The 18279-nt window shown below is 46.5% G+C and overlaps 1 protein-coding gene across 2 annotated transcripts in view; it reads left to right on the top strand.

Moving 5' to 3' along the window:
* The window catches only part of MRPL39 (mitochondrial ribosomal protein L39), a 258260-nt gene that overhangs the window by 218880 nt on the left and 21101 nt on the right, over nucleotides 1-18279 (top strand). Inside the window, exons 8-9 of one of the 2 annotated variants that reach the window (XM_063956371.1) lie at nucleotides 1857-2007; nucleotides 4960-5007. In XM_063956371.1, the coding sequence (XP_063812441.1) occupies nucleotides 1857-2007; nucleotides 4960-5007 (199 nt within the window). Of the gene's footprint in view, nucleotides 1-1856; nucleotides 2008-4959; nucleotides 5014-18279 lie in introns of those variants that run through there. The other variant, XM_063956372.1, reaches the window with a different exon arrangement.

The raw sequence follows: 18279 nt of genomic DNA, 5'->3' as shown, positions 1-18279 counted from the left end.
TTACAGGTATCCGTGGATTCTACATGGAGAAGAGGACCGATGTCGGCGTGTGAACATAGGTAAGTATGTGTGTGTCGACGTATGAAATAAAGTTTTACTGTCGACGGTGTGTGTGTCCTGTTTTTATTTGGGTATTTTTTTCCCAGTAGTACTACAGGTACCAGCGGGCCGGTTTTTCTCCCGCATGCTGGTACTTGTGGTTCTCCAAGTACCAGCTTGCGGGGGAGGCTTGCTGGGACTTGTAGTACTATTGGAAAAAACAATATCTTTTTATTATCACAAAGGCTATCAGCCCCCCCATCCGCAGCCCATTGGATGGGGGGGGACAGCCTCGGGCTTCACCCCTGGCCCTTGGGTGGCTGGGGGGGGGGGGACCCCTTGATTGAAGGGGTCCCCACTCCCCCAGGGTACCCCGGCCAGGGGTGACTAGTTGGATATTTAATGCCACGGCCGCAGGGCACGGCATAACAGTGACCCCCGGCTGTGGCATTATCTGTCCAGCTAGTGGAGCCCGATGCTGGTGTTAAAAATACGGGGGACCCCTACTCTTTTTGTCCCCCGTATTTTTGGCACCAGGCGCAGAGCCCGGTGCTGGTTTTAAAAATACGGGGGATCCCCTGTCAATTTTTTCCCCGCATTTTTAGAACCAGGACCAGCTCAATGAGCCCGAGGCTGGTTATGCTTTGGAGGGGGGACCCCACGCCATTTTTTTTTATGATTTTACCCTTCCAGCATAAAAAAAAAAATATTTTAAAAAATATATAAATAATATTTGTGCCTCCCAAAAAAAAAAAAAAAGTACCTAATCCCTTCTAATATAAATAGATCTGCTATTCCCAAAAAAAAAAACACCAAAAAAAACATGTTTAAAATTTTTTTATTTGTTTTCACCCTCCAAAGTGTGGCGGATTGAAAATGACGAATTTGCTGTCTAAAAGCACTGCTGTCGAATTTCAAAACTTGAATTGAATATGCTTTGGTCGAATTGCAGCACTTGTATCATTGCAGAAAAGTCGAATTTGCAAAAATTTGAATTTCAAAAAGTCGAATTTTGAAAGTCCGTTTTTTGGTCGGAAAGCACTGGATTGCATAGGGGAATTTTTTTTTTTGGTCGAAAATGACCCGAAATTCGACAATTTCGGGAATTCGACCACAATTGCATATACCCCATAGGAGGCGGCGCTATGCATCTTGGGAAGAAGGTCAAATCTTTGAGCCTGTTGGTGCCTCGGATCAAGATCCTACTCTACACCCCATTGTCCAGACTTGTGGAGCCCAGTGTACCTCGCAGAAAGAGTTTTAACAAGGGTAAGTTCTTACCATAAAACTCGTTTTTTGGATTGTGGGAGTAAACCGGCGCTCCAAGAGGAAACCCACATAGGTACAGGGAGAATATACAAACTCCACACAGTTAGGGCCATGATGGGAATCGAACCCATGACATCAGTGCTGTGAGGCAGTAATGCTAACCATTATATCGTCCATATGGCCCCAGTACATTACACCCAGTGGTCGGTATAATATATATCAGTGGTCTGCAATGCGGACTTTGGTCTCCTATTAAATGCATCAGTTTATTTCTCAGTGGTTGACTGCAGAGGCCGCGTTACAGTTTTGTAAGAGCCATGATGCTTGTTCACACAGACTCGTCCCTGATTGGCTGCACACCATGGTTGCAAGTTAAGGAAACACCACCAGCAAATTGCATTTGAACTTGCTGTAGATTCTGTATTCAATTTGCCTTACCAGTGATTCCACTGATAAGAGGCCCTATATACCCTATAGTACAGCATGGGCTGCTTTCACCTGTTCTACCGTTCAAGTGTCTCAAACCTCTCCTGCCGTTATTTCTGCAGATTTGGTGACTTTGTGGATCTCTCCGAAGGACCTCACATTCCCAGGACCAGCTTTTGTTTTCAGTATGAGGTCACTGCTGCACACTCCCTGCCTATCCCCTCTGAGCACGTGAGACGGTTCCAGGGGGTTTCCCTGCCCGTGGAGTTAAGGGTAAGGCACGGTGTCTATAAACACACATACAGTATGAGCTTGTACCCTCAGCGGTTATTACAACAGCTGCCTGCACCACTGTTGTGCTTGTCCAATGCAGTCATTCTCTGGAGGGGTGTTGTATGGAAGGTAGATAGTAACTAGGTCGACCACTATTGGTCAACAGTAACTAGGTCGACAGGGTCTCTAGGTCGACAGGGTCTTTAGGTCAACATGGTCTAGGTCGACATGTCAAAAGTTCGACATGAGTTTTTTGTGGGGTTTTTTGGTGTCGTTTTCTTTGTAGAGTGACCGGGAATCCCAATTAGTGCACCGTGTCCCCTCGCAAGGCTCGCTTCGCTCGCCATGCTTTGGGCGAGGTGCCTCGCTCCGCTTCGCTTGGCACAGATTACCGTTCCAATCGTAGTCCACGTGGATCGTTAAATATGAAAAGGTTTAAAAAAAGGAAAAAATCGTGAAAAACTCATGTCAACCTTTTGACCTGTCGACCTAGAACATGTCGACCTAGAGACCCTGTCGACCTAGTTACTGTCGACCAATAGTGGTCGACCTAGTTACTATCGACCTAGAGACCGGATCCCTCACTGGAGCCCCTGTACTCTTACATGCTGTTATGTCTGGCAAAGCAACTGTGGGCAATGGCAGTCACCGCTGGGAGCTTTATTGACCAAATACAATTTTTCCTGGAGCTAATACACACCTTGGGAATTGAGGGTGTTTAGATGCAAATGACTTTTTACTTGCTGATTTGCTGAATTGCTGTAATAAATGCCCAGGGCAGAACCTAGGGCCTAATTCAGATCTGATCGCAGCAGCAAATTTGTTAGCAAATGGGCAAAACCATGTGCACTGCAGGGGGGTCAGATGTAACATGTGCAGAGAGAGTTAGATTTGGGTGGGGTGTGTTCAAACTGAAATCTAAATTTCAGTGTAAAAATAAAGCAGCCAGTATTTACCCTGCACAGAAACAATATAACCCACCCAAATCTAACTCTCTGCAAATGTTATATCTGCCCCCCCCCCCCCCCCCCCCCCCCCACCCTGCAGTGCACATGGTTTTGGCCATTAGCTAACAAATTTGCTGCTGCGATCAGGTCAGAATCACCCCCATGGGTTCCTATTGTTCTTCCCGTTTTGCACACCAGAGATGCGAACAAGCTTTTCCGTCATCTCATCTCTGTTAGTGGTGACATATTGGAAACATGGGCATCTTTCTAGGGCTTGGCGAGTACATTGTAAATTAGGAAATGTTTGTACAAGGAATTCAGCCATGATACTGCATTGCAGTTTGGCAATGTTCCTATTACTAACTTGTGTTCTTTGTATGACCCTGCTGAGATTCTATTATTTAGGTTTTCGATGTCCGAAATATGAGAAACGATTATGAAAATTACGTCGACAGGACGCAGGAAACAGTCATGAGTTTTTGGAAAATGGTGCATTATAATTCATATGGGAGATACTTGTGTTTTATAAATGTTTTTCTTTTTCTCGGTCTATACAGTTTTAACTGAACTCTTTTTATTTTTTTATTTTTTTTTATTTTTTATTGTGGCATCTCATTCAAGTCCTGCTATTCAAGACCAGGCTTCTATTGTATCATAGTTGGATTCTCTTTCATGTTTGCATAATGATGAAGGATGATTGTTTGCGAATGTTTCAGATAACCCCAAGTGGTCGGGTTCAGGCGTCGTCTTTCTTGCTGAGTGTTAAGCAAAAACTGCGGCTTTACACTGAACCACAACAGCGTGCTTTTCTTCTTCCCTCCTTAATAAGGAGCTGGAGCTTGTGAATTATTAAATCATGCCTTGGATTTGAAAGGCCATTCTGTTCAGGGTCCCTTTGTAGGATCACACCGAGCAAGGTAGTTTGTTGTCGGGGCTAGAGAGGAGTGTTGTGGCGAGTGCATATTAGTGATGCCGTCTTCTGAGCATGTTGCAAGTGGTTCCGTTTAGTGCAGCATTGATCGCACTCTGTTCAGGGATCAGGACCACCTAGAAATCTTCTCTAGCCAATAGCGTTCCTACGAACTACTACAGTATTTGGTGTTTATAAAGTGTGGGTGCTCATGTTGTAAATGATTGCTCGTACATTGGATTTCAGTAATTGGTAATTCTGTAATTTTAATAAATGTTGAGTGCACTGAAGTGGACCTATTGTCTGATGCAAAAAAGTTTGTTTAGTGTAAACAACCCCCCCCCCCTCCCCCAGCACCCCATCCGCACAACCACCTGCTAAGTGCTGCTAGAAAGTTGTGTTTTCCACTATAAAAGAAGAATCACTGCCATTTCTATAGTTCTGGAACTGTCCTAGGGAATTGATTAACTATTGAAGAAGGCGTGGGCTGAATGCGGTTTCTGATTGGATGACCACAGCTCCTATACAATCAGGTGCTGCACTGACTGCCTCAATCTCATAGTAGAAGCTATCAACCCCTCCCCCGCCCAGCTGTCCCCTACTCCAGCTCTCTTTGCTCATGGGTGGAGACGTACAGTATCAAGCCTGTTAAAGAGTGGAGAAGTTGCCTTTAGCAACCGATAGGCTTCTACCTATCACCTTATAGAATGTGCTTGATAAATGCTATCTGTAAGTTAATTGGTAGCTTTGGGCATCTTGCCCACTTTTAAAAAAGCTGGATACATCTCCCTTAGGGAAGATACATCAAACCTTGGAGAGAGAAAAAGTACCAGCCAATTAGCTCCTAACTGTCAAGTTTGCAGGTTGTGTTTGAAGAATGATATTTAGGAGCTGATTAATTGGCTGGAAGAAATAGAAACTCAAGTCTGGCCGCATGAGTTAATGGTCATTGTTACTGAGAGTGGACAACTCCTGTACTAAAAAAAATTATAATAATATATTATTATTATTATTATTATTATTATTGTCTCTATTAGTGGAAAGTTTCCATCAACCATTCACCGCACGTAGATGACTGTTACTTTTTTGCTGCAGGCTCATCACACCGTCTGGAATAAATTACGAACAAGAGCCCAGAAACTGGTAAGATGACATGATTCACAATGATACACAACCTGCAATACAGACTTGTTACATGTTTGCTGTACTGTGATTAATGAGGGAAAAAACCTACCGTTTATTTTTATTTATTTTCTTCTAATTTCTATCATAAAATGGCCAACAAGATAACGTGTCTCTTAGTGCATTCTGTTCTAGGCTACTGCAGTAAGGGGATAATTCCTCATACTTATTGCCCACCGCATGTAAAATTAGACAGTTTGCAATAAAGTAAAAATATAAAATCTCTGCTACCACAAATAACCGTATGGCGTAGAACTGTAGAAGATGTTTATTCTCTCGCTCATTCTTAGGGATGTATTTGTTAGGTTTTTTGGGTGGAAGGGGGGTTATACTTATATACTTATAATATATATAGCATTTAAAGTGGAACCTACAGATCGAGCCACGCTCATCTGAGGCGGCTCCATCGCATACAAGCGCTCCCGGCGTGACTAGGCCTATTCACGCCGGGAGCGCACTGAGACGCTCCCGTTGTAGTGAATGGGGCGAGTGCTCGTCACGGACCCGGCGATAGTCGTTCCCAGGCACAGACAGAGCCACGATTAGCATGGCTCCATCTGTATATAGAATTGAATGTAGCCGTATTGTGAGCTATACCAGCATTTATGACAGTGAGGGAGGTGTATCAAACCTTGGAGAGCGTTAAAGTACCAACCAATCAGCTCCTAACATTTTTCATACAGGGCAGGATGTACTAAGGGCAGAAATGCATCCAAAACTTGAAAATCACAGTTTTCCGTTTTGACCGCATTCCCGTATGTACCGAGTACCAAGTTCCGGAATGTGGCGCAAGTTCCGGACCTTGGACCCAGTGGATAACGTCATCTGGTATCCGTTTGGCAGGTCGACCCTATGTAGGTCGACATGGACATATGGTCGACACATGAAAATGGTCAACGCAGGACAGGTGGAAAGGTAGACATGGGTTTTGTTTTTAATAGATTTTTAACTTTTTCACACTTTACCATCCACATGGACTACGATTGGGAACGGTAACCTTGCCCGCAGCAAGGGGATACGGTACACTAATTGGGGTTCCTGGTCATGTTACAGAAAAAATGACACCAAAAACAGTTTAAAAAAACCATGTCGTCCTTTTCATGTGTCAGCCTGCCCTGCGTTGACCATTTTCATGTGTCGACTATTAGTCCATGTCGACCATGTCTATGTCAACCAATAGTGGTCGACCTAATGAATGTCGACCTTAACATGGTCGACCATTCATACCAGAACCACGTCATCTTTATGTGGCATTACCCAATAGAAGCCTATGGGCTTCTTTTTGCGTTGTTCCTGACTGGGATCCAATCAGATCCCTCCCAGAACCTTCCCGTCGTTGTCATTCTGTGTGTGCGGAGAAGGCCTCCTGGGTCCTAATCCCGGAAGTCCTTCTATTGCAAAGGACTGCTCATATCGGTAGAGCTGTCCTTTTTAATTGTATTTCTCTAACGTCCTAGTGGATGCTGGGGACTCTGTAAGGACCATGGGGAATAGACGGGCTCCGCAGGAGACAGGGCACTTTAAGAAAGAATTAGGATACTGGTGTGCACTGGCTCCTCCCTCTATGTCCCTCCTCCAGACCTCAGTTTGAATCTGTGCCCCGGACGAGCTGGGTGCAACTTAGTGAGCTCTCCTGAGCTTGCTAAAAAGAAAGTATTTTGTTAGGATTTTTTATTTTCCGAGAGATCTGCTGGCAACAGACTCTCTGCTACGTGGGACTGAGGGGAGAGAAGCAGCCCTACTCACTGAAGATAGGTCCTGCTTCTTAGGCTACTGGACACCATTAGCTCCAGCGGGATCGTACACAGGAACGCACCCTTGGTCGTCCGATCCCGGAGCCGCGCCACCGTCCCCCTCGCAGAGCCAGAAGACAGAAGCCGGCGTGAGAAGCAAGAAGACTTCGAAATCGGCGGCAGAAGACTCCAGTCTTCATATGAGGTAGCGCACAGCACTGCAGCTGTGCGCCATTGCTCCCACACTAAACCCACACACTCCGGTCACTGTAGGGTGCAGGGCGCAGGGGGGGCGCCCTGGGCAGCAATTGTGAACCTCTTGGCAAAAAGCAGCATATATACAGTTGGGCACTGTATATATGCATGAGCCCCCGCCATTATTTTACACACAAAATGCGGGACAGAAACCAGCCGCTGAGGGGGCGGGGCTTCTTCCTCAGTTCTCACCAGCGCCATTTTCTCTCCACAGCTCCGCTGAGAGGAAGCTCCCCAGGCTCTCCCCTGCAGAATCACGGTAGAAAGAGGGTAAAAAGAGAGGGGAGGCATATAAATTTGGCGCAAAAACAGTTTATACAGCAGCTACTGGGTTAACACTAAGTTACTGTGTGATTCCTGGGTCATATAGCGCTGGGGTGTGTGCTGGCATACTCTCTGTCTCTCCAAAAGGCCTTGTGGGGGAACTGTCTTCAAATAGAGCATCCCCTGTGTGTGTGGTGTGTCGGTACGCTTGTGTCGGCATGTTTGACGAGGAAGGCTATGTGGAAACAGAGCGGGTACAAATGAATGTGGGGTCGCCGCCGACACCCGATTGAATGGATATGTGGAAGGTTTTAAATGATAATGTTAATTCCTTGCATAAAAGGTTGGATAAAGCTGAAGCCTTGGGACAGTCAGGGTCTCAACCCATGCCAGATCCTGCATCGCAGAGGCCGTCAGGGTCTCAGAAGCGCCCACTATCCCAAATTGTTGACACAGATATCGACACGGATTCTGACTCCAGTGTCGATGGCGATGATGCAAAGTTGCAGCCTAAAATGGCTAAAGCCATCCGCTACATGATTATAGCAATGAAAGATGTGTTGCACATCACAGACGAAACCCCAGTCCCTGACAAGAGGGTTTATATGTATGGGGAGAAAAGGCAAGAGGTGACCTTTCCCCCTTCACATGAGTTAAATGAGTTATGTGAAAAAGCTTGGGAATCTCCAGATAGAAAACTGCAGATTTCCAAACGAATGCTTATGGCGTATCCTTTCCCGCCAACGGACAGGTTACGCTGGGAATCCTCCCCTAGGATAGACAAAGCTTTAACACGTTTATCCAAGAGGGTAGCCCTGCCGTCACAGGATACGGCCACCCTTAAAGATGCTGCGGATAGAAAGCAGGAGGGTATCCTGAAGTCCATTTATACACATTCAGGTACCTTACTACGGCCGGCGATTGCGTCGGCCTGGATGTGTAGTGCTGCAGCAGCATGGACAGATACCTTATCTGAGGAACTTAATACCTTGGACAAGGATACTATATTACTAACCCTGGGGCATATAAAAGACGCTGTCCTATATATGAGAGATGCTCAAAGAGACATTAGCCTACTGGGCTCTAGAATAAATGCAATGTCGATTTCTGCCAGAAGGGTCCTATGGACTCGGCAATGGACAGGCGATGCCGACTCAAAAAGGCACATGGAGGTTTTACCTTACAAGGGTGAGGAATTGTTTGGGGACGGTCTCTCGGACCTGGTCTCCACAGCTACGGCGGGAAAGTCAAATTTTTTGCCATATGTTCCCTCACAACCTAAGAAAGCACCGTATTACCAAATGCAGTCCTTTCGATCACAAAAAGGCAAGAAAGTCCGAGGTGCGTCCTTTCTTGCCAGAGGCAGGGGTAGAGGAAAGAAGCTGCACAATACAGCTAGTTCCCAGGAACAGAAGTCCTCACCGGCTTCCACTAAACCACCGCATGACGCTGGAGCTCCACAGGCGGAGCCAGGCCCGGTGGGGGCGCGTCTCCGAAATTTCAGCCACAAGTGGGTTCACTCACAGGTGGATCCCTGGGCTATAGAGATTGTGTCTCAGGGATACAAGCTGAAATTCGAAGTGATGCCCCCTCACCGTTACCTCAAATCGGCCCTGCCAGCTTCCCCCATAGAGAGGGAAATAGTGTTAACTGCAATTCACAAATTGTATCTCCAGCAGGTGGTGGTAAAGGTTCCCCTCCTTCAACAGGGAAGGGGTTACTATTCGACAATGTTTGTGGTACCGAAACCGGACGGTTCGGTCAGACCCATATTGAATTTAAAATCCCTGAACATATACCTGAAAAGGTTCAAGTTCAAGATGGAATCGCTCAGAGCGGTCATCGCAAGCCTGGAGGAGGGGGATTTTATGGTGTCTCTGGACATAAAGGATGCTAACCTTCATGTCCCCATTTATCCACCTCATCAGGAGTACCTAAGATTTGTGGTACAGGATTGTCATTACCAATTCCAGACGTTGCCGTTTGGTCTCTCCACGGCACCGAGAATATTTACCAAGGTAATGGCAGAAATGATGGTGTTCCTGCGAAAGCAAGGAGTCACAATTATCCCATACTTGGACGATCTCCTCATAAAGGCGAGGTCCAGAGAGCATTTGCTGATCAGCGTAGCACGCTCTCGGGAGGTGTTACAACAGCACGGATGGATTCTGAATATTCCAAAGTCGCAGCTGATTCCTACGACGCGTCTGCCCTTCCTGGGCATGATTCTGGGCACAGACCAGAAGAAGGTTTTTCTCCCGACGGAGAAGGCTCAGGAACTCATGACACTGGTCAGCGACCTCTTAAAACCAAAACAGGTGTCTGTGCATCACTGCACGCGAGTCCTGGGAAAGATGGTGGCATCGTACGAGGCCATTCCCTTTGGCAGGTTCAATGCGAGGACCTTTCAATGGGATCTGTTGGACAAGTGGTCCGGATCACATCTACAGATGCATCGGCTGATCACCCTATCCCCCAGGGCCAGGGTGTCTCTCCTGTGGTGGCTGCAGAGTGCTCACCTTCTCGAGGGCCGCAGATTCGGCATTCAGGACTGGGTCCTGGTGATCACGGATGCAAGCCTCCGAGGGTGGGGGGCAGTCACACAGGGAAGAAATTTCCAGGGTCTGTGGTCAAGTCAGGAGACTTGCCTTCACATCAGTATCCTGGAACTAAGCGCCATATACAACGCCCTAAGTCAAGCGGAGACCCTGCTTCGCGACCAATCGGTGCTGATTCACCGTCAGACAACATCACCGCAGTGGCTCATGTAAACCGCCAAGGCGGCACAAGGAGCAGGGTGGCTATGGCGGAAGCCACCAGAATTCTTCGCTGGACGGAGAATCACGTAAGAGCACTGTCAGCAGTGTTCATTCCGGGAGTGGACAACTGGGAAGCAGACTTCCTCAGCAGGCACGACCTCCACCCGGGAGAGTGGGGACTTCATCAAGAAGTCTTCGCGCAGATTGCAAGTTGGTGGGAACTGCCACAGGTGGACATGATGGCATCCCGCCTCAACAAAAAGCTACAGAGGTATTGCGCCAGGTCAAGAGACCCTCAGGCGATAGCTGTAGACGCACTAGTGACACCGTGGGTGTTCCAGTCGGTTTATGTGTTTCCTCCTCTTCCTCTCATACCCATGGTGCTGAGAATCATAAGAAAAAGAGGAGTGAGAACAATACTCATTGTTCCGGATTGGCCAAGAAGGACTTGGTATCCAGAGCTGCAAGAAATGCTCACAGAGGACCCATGGCCTCTACCTGTAAGACAGGATCTGTTGCTACAGGGGCCCTGTCTGTTCCAAGACTTACCGCGGCTGCGTTTGACGGCATGGCGGTTGAACGCCGGATCCTAGCAGAAATGGGCATTCTGGATGAGGTTATTCCTACGCTGATAAAGGCTAGGAAGGACGTAACGGCTAAACATTATCACCGTATATGGCGAAAATATGTTGCTTGGTGTGAGGCCAGGAATGCCCCTACAGAGGAATTCCAGCTGGGCCGTTTCCTTCACTTCCTACAGTCGGGAGTGACTTTGGGCCTAAAATTGGGTTCCATTAAGGTCCAGATTTCGGCCCTATCCATTTTCTTTCAAAAAGAACTGGCTTATCTTCCTGAAGTTCAGACGTTTGTAAAGGGTGTGCTGCATATTCAGCCCCCGTTTGTGCCTCCAGTGGCACCTTGGGATCTTAACGTGGTGTTGTTTCCTGAAATCGCACTGGTTTGAGCCACTTAAAACCGTGGAGTTAAAATTTCTCACGTGGAAGGTGGTCATGCTGTTAGCCTTGGCTTCAGCTAGGCGTGTGTCAGAATTGGCGGCTTTGTCACATAAAAGCCCCTATCTGGTTTTCCATATGGACAGGGCGGAATTGCGGACCCGTCCGCAATTTCTGCCAAAAGTGGTGTCATCTTTTCATATGAACCAACCTATTGTGGTGCCTGTGGCTACTCGTGACTTGGAGGATTCCGAGTTACTGGATGTGGTCAGGGCTTTGACGGTTTATGTAGCCAGAACGGCGAGAGTCAGGAAAACTGAGTCACTGTTTATCCTGTATGCACCCAACAAGCTGGGTGCTTCTGCTTCAAAGCAAACTATTGCTCGCTGGATCTGTAACACGATTCAGCAGGCTCATTCTGCGGCTGGATTGCCGCTACCAAAATCAGTGAAAGCCCATTCCACAAGGAAGGTGGGCTCTTCTTGGGCGGCTGCCAGAGGGGTCTCGGCATTACAGCTTTGCCGAGCAGCAACTTGGTCGGGTTCAAACACTTTTGCAAAGTTCTACAAGTTTGATACCCTTCCTGAGGAGGACCTTGTGTTTGCCCATTCGGTGCTGCAGAGTCATCCACACTCTCCCGCCCGTTTGGAGCTTTGGTATAATCCCCATGGTCCTTACGGAGTCCCCAGCATCCACTAGGACGTTAGAAAAAATAAGATTTTACTTACCGGTAAATCTATTTATCGTAGTCTGTAGTGGATGCTGGGCGCCCGTCCCAAGTGCGGACTTCTTCTGCAATACTTGTATATAGTTATTGCTTAAATAAGGGTTATGTTATGGTTGCATCAGGGTTTATCTGATGCTCTGTTGTTGTTCATACTGTTAACTGGGTAAGTTTATCACGAGTTATACGGTGTGATTGGTGTGGCTGGTATGAGTTTTACCCTGGATTCCAAAATCCTTTCCTTGTACTGTCAGCTCTTCCGGTCACAGTTTCCTTAACTGAGGTCTGGGGGAGGGACATAGAGGGAGGAGCCAGTGCACACCAGTATCCTAATTCTTTCTTAAAGTGCCCTGTCTCCTGCGGAGCCTGTCTATTCCCCATGGTCCTTACGGAGTCCCCAGCATCCACTATGGACTACGAGAAATAGATTTACCGGTAAGTAAAATCTTATTTTCTATGTATATACCGGCGTTATTAATACCAGGATATATCGTATCACGGATGGCCTGCATAGTACATCCCGCCCATAGCCTGTAACATGACCGTTAGGAGCTGATTGGTTGGTACTTTAACTCTTTCCCAGCTTCAAATACATCTCCCCCAATGAAGACTGTCGGCTCACGCGCAAACATTTGCTGAGGCACAAGACACAGAGGGCCAGATGTACTAAGGCTTGAAAAGTGATAAATTGCACATTGATAAAGTCCAACAAACGGCTCCTAACTGTCATTTTTCAAACACAACCTGTAACATGGCAGCTGATTGGCTGGTACTTTATTACTGTGCAATTTATCTCTTTTCAAGGCTTAGTACATCACCCCCAGTGTACCTCATGCCTTAGCAATGCCACTGGATCTACGTGAATTAGAGCTCCCAATGCTGGTGTGCAGATTGGTGCATATCACACAATGGCCGCTCTGTCTCGTTAATGGCACTGGTTCCTAGGGAATAGGAAGGTGACATGAGTATTGGCTGCCTACACCATGTTTAGCTATAATGTCGAGTCAGTCGTCGCCTTATAGAGAGAGTGTGGAAAGGGAAAGAACATATGTTTTTGCAGCTTTTTGGCATTGGTTCTGATAAAGCCTGGCGGAGCAGACACGTTACAGGCAAGCCGTCTGTCGGGATATTACCATTTTATAGTGGAATTATAAACAGTTTATTTTAGTGACATCTATCTCATCCTGCATCTATTTCTGATGAATGACTAATGATTAGTGACAATACACTGGAATATATTGGCCCATGCTGATTAGTAACTGCCATAATGATTATCTTTTCCCACCGTGAGAGTTAAAGCAACACTGACTTAAATGTTCTCTTATGTGTGATGTGTGCAGGAAAGTACATGTGGCGGTCTGTGGCTGTCAATTTGTTTGCACACAGCGGGCAGCAATTGCGGATCCTTATCTTCCTCCCTCCTCTCCTCTACCTCTTATAGTGGGGGTGGGGTGCACACCCTAATTGCAAACTTAATGAGAGATGCTACCATGCTGAGACACAGAAAGAAGAGAAAATGCATGTGCACACCCTAAGCACTAAGGCGTGCGCCTGCAATTTCTCTTCTTTCTGTGTGGAACTACCTCTGATAGTGGCAGATGTATCAATCCTTGTTAAGAGAGGAGAAGTTGCCTATAGCAACCAATCAGATTCTACCTATCGTTTTATAGACTGTATTTGATAAATGCTAGCTAGGAGCTGGTTGCTATGGGAAACGTCTCCACTCTTTAGAAGGATACACTGTTCTCCACTGTAATAGCCAAGTAACAGGTAAGAAAGTAAAGTAATACTGCATACAGGTGAGGAGGGCTGTTGGTCAAGAGGAGGTGGGGAAACATACATACATATAGGAGAATAGTCTTTTAACAGATGAAGAAGAACAATGGTGGCGCTTCAAACAGGCGGAGTTACTACTCTTCCTACCAGGCGTAGGATGTTCATAAAGGGCCTGATTGGCAGTTTCTGGTAATGCAAGCGCAACTCTGGCCAAGCACTTGGCACACATTCAAAGTCGTATGCATCTATGTGATTGCCCCGCTCTTCCGTACGCAAGACTAGCGGTCTTCATTATCGTCGGCACTTAAACCTCCCCTCTGCCAGATGCAGGAGATGCAGACTGAATTTAACGCCCTCCTTGCCTATGCAGCTAACACTGGCTTCACGCCCCAGACACAGCCACAATGCGCTCGTATTGTTTACCACCCAGGAACGCCCATTTAGCAGCCAGGATATGCGTGACTGACATAGCCCGGGATGGAAAACTTAGTTCAATTTACGTTTTGCTGCAGTGTTTCAGAAGAAACGGAGTACAGTCTGATGTCTGTTATTAGTGCATAATAACAGAACAATTCAAATTGTGATGGAAATTCCTCTATATGACTCATGTAATTTTGGAGACATTATAGAACATTCAGGGGGTTGTTCTCTTGCTTATACCTAGAATCACATGCAAAGTAATGGAATTTGCTGTAACGGGAATAAACCTCTGCGGAGATATGGGGGGGGCTGAGCAAGGAGGAAAGAAATACCCCCCCTCCCCCGCAGAGAATCTCCAATGTGAGATACTCTGTGTGTAACCCCTGCGTACCCCGGAGTTGCCGTGTTTTCTTCCTGATCCCGTCTGCTGATCATGGTGACCTAATAAAGAAGTTATTCAAATGATAACTTTATTTTTCTAATTTCCTATACCTAACTGTAATATGCAGGCTTATAACACTTAGGGGGACATGTACTAAGCAGTGATAAAAATGGAGAAGTGAGCCAGTGGAGAAGTTGCCCATGACAACCAATCAGCATTGATGTAACATTCATAATTTGCATACTATAAAAGTATACAGAGCAGCTGATTGGTTGCCATGGGCAACTTCTCCACTGGCTCACGTCTCCATTTTTATCACTGCTTAGTATGTGTCCCCCTACGGGGTCTATTTACTAAGCCTTGGATGGAGATAAAGTGGACAGAGATAAAGTACCAGCCAATCAGCTCCTAACTGTCATTTCTTTGGCTGGGTCCAAAGGATTATCCACAGGATAACATTGGGATATTGTCGAGTGACAGCGAAAATGGCACCAACACGGTCACAAGCTTTCTGGCCTCCCAGGATGCATTGGGGCCTTCACCATATAGTCCCGCACACTGACTCAGTCAAATCATTTTTTTGCTTGGTGCGGCAGGAAGCCGCATGGTCGCAGGGCTGCTGAGAGTAGCAGCCTCAAGCTTTTACTATTTTATTATTTTATTTTTATAGACTTACTATATTTTTGAGCGACTTCTCTTACCAGCGTCTTAAACGCATACTAGAAAGGGTCGCTCCAACAACTCCCCACCGGGTCGCAACAACGCTTACCTTCGGGTATTAGTGCTATCTCGACGGGCGTCTGTGTCGGATGTTCTAGCAGATCCAGCAGATGTAACCAGGCTGTGGCCGGAGCATGGGGAGACGGTGAGTCTATGGACTTCCTCTTACTAGAGGGGTCAGGACACAGCTACACTGATTTGGTGGAGACTACAAACAGTGTGTTGATGCGCTGAACATATCGAGTGCAACAGCGCTACCCTCCGGGGATTATAGGCACCAGGACTAGGTAGAGGCTGCGATCCTGGGAGTTGAAGTCAACAGGGGGATTCAGACGCTCTCCTGGCCGCCCCTCCTCCGAGTTCATGGCCAGTTTCCGCGCGCGTCTCGTTTCATGAGCTGAATGACCTCACTTCCGGCTCAGACGCTACCACGAGGGTACTCTGTCGCAGCTTAGACGCTGCGTTTGTGTACACTAGAGTTCCCGCCCAGACCGAGTCGCAGGCCTTAGCGTCTGCATACACGTGGAAGCCGCTCAGCGTCCGTGTCCGTCAGTGAGCGACCGTGTCCGTTATCAGTTATCAAGTGCGGTAGTGTAGATCAGTAGCGTCTGAATCCACTCAGCGTCTTACGAGCGTATTTGCTTGCATATGGAAGTGTGGTGAGTCTCCCTGTATCCCGCTCTCCGGAGGCAGGGTATACAGTACTAAAAATTCTCTCTACTTCCTAGTATGAATAGTTAATTTTTAGTACCTATTGCATATGAGACCTGTATATTACTGTGTTTTCTGCATGTTATGTTGGAAAAAAGAACCAGTTAAAAAACAGAAGTACAATTTTCCTACTTATGTATAAGTTGTTATGGAGGTTGTATTCTCATATGGCAATGTCTAATGCTTTAACGTGACTGACTGCTAGTATGTGTGCTGACTTTTCTGTGTAATGTCAGTCCTGTTCTGACCCTCAAATCAGGTGCACTGTGGTCAGATTGATCTCACCTCTATATACTGACATACAGGGTGATTTTCAGTCACAAATTGTGTAGTCAATAACAGATTAGTACCATGTCTGTGAGCGGCAAAAGTGATGAGGAGAATTTATCAAGCACTCCTACAGCCCTAACATGCTTATCTTGTAAGTTAGGGGTAATTGATATGAATCAATTGGTCACTTATGAGTGTTTGTGTGCAAACTGTTTCGCTTTTTAGCGAAGTAAAAAACAGGAGTTGGTTCAACCACCAACAGAGCCACCATGGAATATGTTCGCAAAGACTCTATCTTCAATAGCGGACAGGTTAACTCCGGTAGCACCACCTCAAGGGTTAGGTTACACTATGAACCCATACATGCAGCTCCCTTCCTATGGTTTGGTTCCAGTAGCCTCTACAAGCAACCAAGGGACAGGTAAAACTAAGACAGATATGTCTGTGTGGCAGACTACACAAGATGATACATCGGATTCGAATAATCCATATGATGATCAGTCGCAGAGTTTTAGTTCAGAAGATGTAGGTGAACTTATTAATGCTGTGAAGGCTGTTCTCTCGTTGGAAGAGCCAGCCAAGACAGTGTTAAAAGCTAAAGCACCTGTATTTAAACTAACAAAATCAGTGAAAGCTGAATTCCCAGCGTCAAATGAGCTGACGGAAATGATGGATGAGTCTTGGGCGGCGCCCAGTAAAAAGTATAAGATTCCTAAAAGATGGGATTCTTATTATACATTTCCAGCTGCGGATTGTTCGAAAAGAGAAGTTCCTCCAAATGTAGATGCACATGTTCTGCGACTCATGCATAAATCTGCTTTACCACTGTCATCTACCTCACTAAATGATGTCACAGACAGAAGGGTAGAGAGCCTTTTGAAAAATAGTAGGAGCAGTGGTAAGACCTGCTATGGCTTCGGCCTGGGTAGCAAAGGCAATGGGCGAATGGATAGAGGAACTAGAGAATGACATCCCGTCTCCTACTAGGGAGCAAGAGGATCGTTTTTGCTGTTTAAGACAATCTGCCCAGTATTTGGAAGAAGCAGCAATTGATGTAAGTACAGTTGCTTCTAAAGCTTCAGCCTTGACCGTAGTCGCTCGCAGAGCAGTTTGGCTACGGACCTGGAAGGCAGATGCGGAATCCAAGAAAGAATTGGAAGCATTGCCTTTTGTCGGTAATATATTATTTGGAAAACCTTTATCGGATATCCTAGAGTCAGAGGCTGAATCGAAGAAGGTCAGATTTACGGCTACCTATAACCCTAAATCCAAGGGTTTAAAATTTCGCTCATTTCGTTGGCAAAGTAAAGCGAAAGCTAAAGAGGGGCCTAAGCAGCCCCAGTTTAAATCCAGGGGTAGGAAGCAGTGGGCTAGCAAAAAGCCAGCTTCCAAGCCTGAACAGAAACAGTCAGCCCGAAGAGACTGGCCTCCGCCTGGAGGATTTCAGGGTTGGGGGCCGACTCCTTCATTTTGCACACATATGGCAACAGTCAACAGCAGATGCTTGGGTGCAGAAGGTAGTATCTCAGGGGTATGGGTTCCCATTCAGGAGGCAGCCTCCTCAAAGATTTTTTTGCATCAGCCCGTCTCGTATAGAGTCGAAGGCCAATGCCCTGCAAGAAGCAGTCCAAAAATTACTGCAGTCAGGTGTGATTGTCCCAGTACCTCCATCACAAAGGGGACAGGGATTTTACTCCAATCTATTTCTAATCCAGAAACCAAATGGGTCATATCGACCAATTCTCAATCTGAAAATGTTGAACAAATACATATGGATCCCAAAGTTCCACATGGAGACATTAAGCTCCATAATGTTGGCTATGGAACCGGGAGGCTACATGGTATCTCTGGATGTACGGGATGCTTACCTACATGTGTCTATAGCACTGTCGCATCAGTGTTACCTCAGGTTTGCCATCCTCCAAGAACATTTTCAGTTCCAAGCGCTGCCCTTCAGGCTAGCTACAGCACCCAGGGTGTTTACCAAGATCATGGTGGTTATGGCAGCTTGTCTGCGCAAACAGGGGATAAGAATATTCCCATACCTGGACGACCTGTTAATCTTAGCACAGTCGCAAGATTTACTGTTGAGCCATCTTTAACAGACGATAGTTTGTTTACAGAGACACGGGTGGCTCATAAATTGGGAAAAGTCGTCCCTGAATCCGTCACAGCGAATGGTTCATTTGGGGGCCATATTGGATTCAGACCTACAGAAAGTTCTCCTACCAGAGAAAAAGATAGTCAAGGTGCAGGTCATGGCTCA

The sequence above is a fragment of the Pseudophryne corroboree genome, chromosome 2 (genome assembly GCF_028390025.1).
Source record: "Pseudophryne corroboree isolate aPseCor3 chromosome 2, aPseCor3.hap2, whole genome shotgun sequence".
NCBI lineage: Eukaryota > Metazoa > Chordata > Amphibia > Anura > Myobatrachidae > Pseudophryne > Pseudophryne corroboree.
The sequence above is the reverse complement of the archived record's forward strand: the minus strand, read 5'-3'. Positions and strand labels throughout refer to the sequence as shown.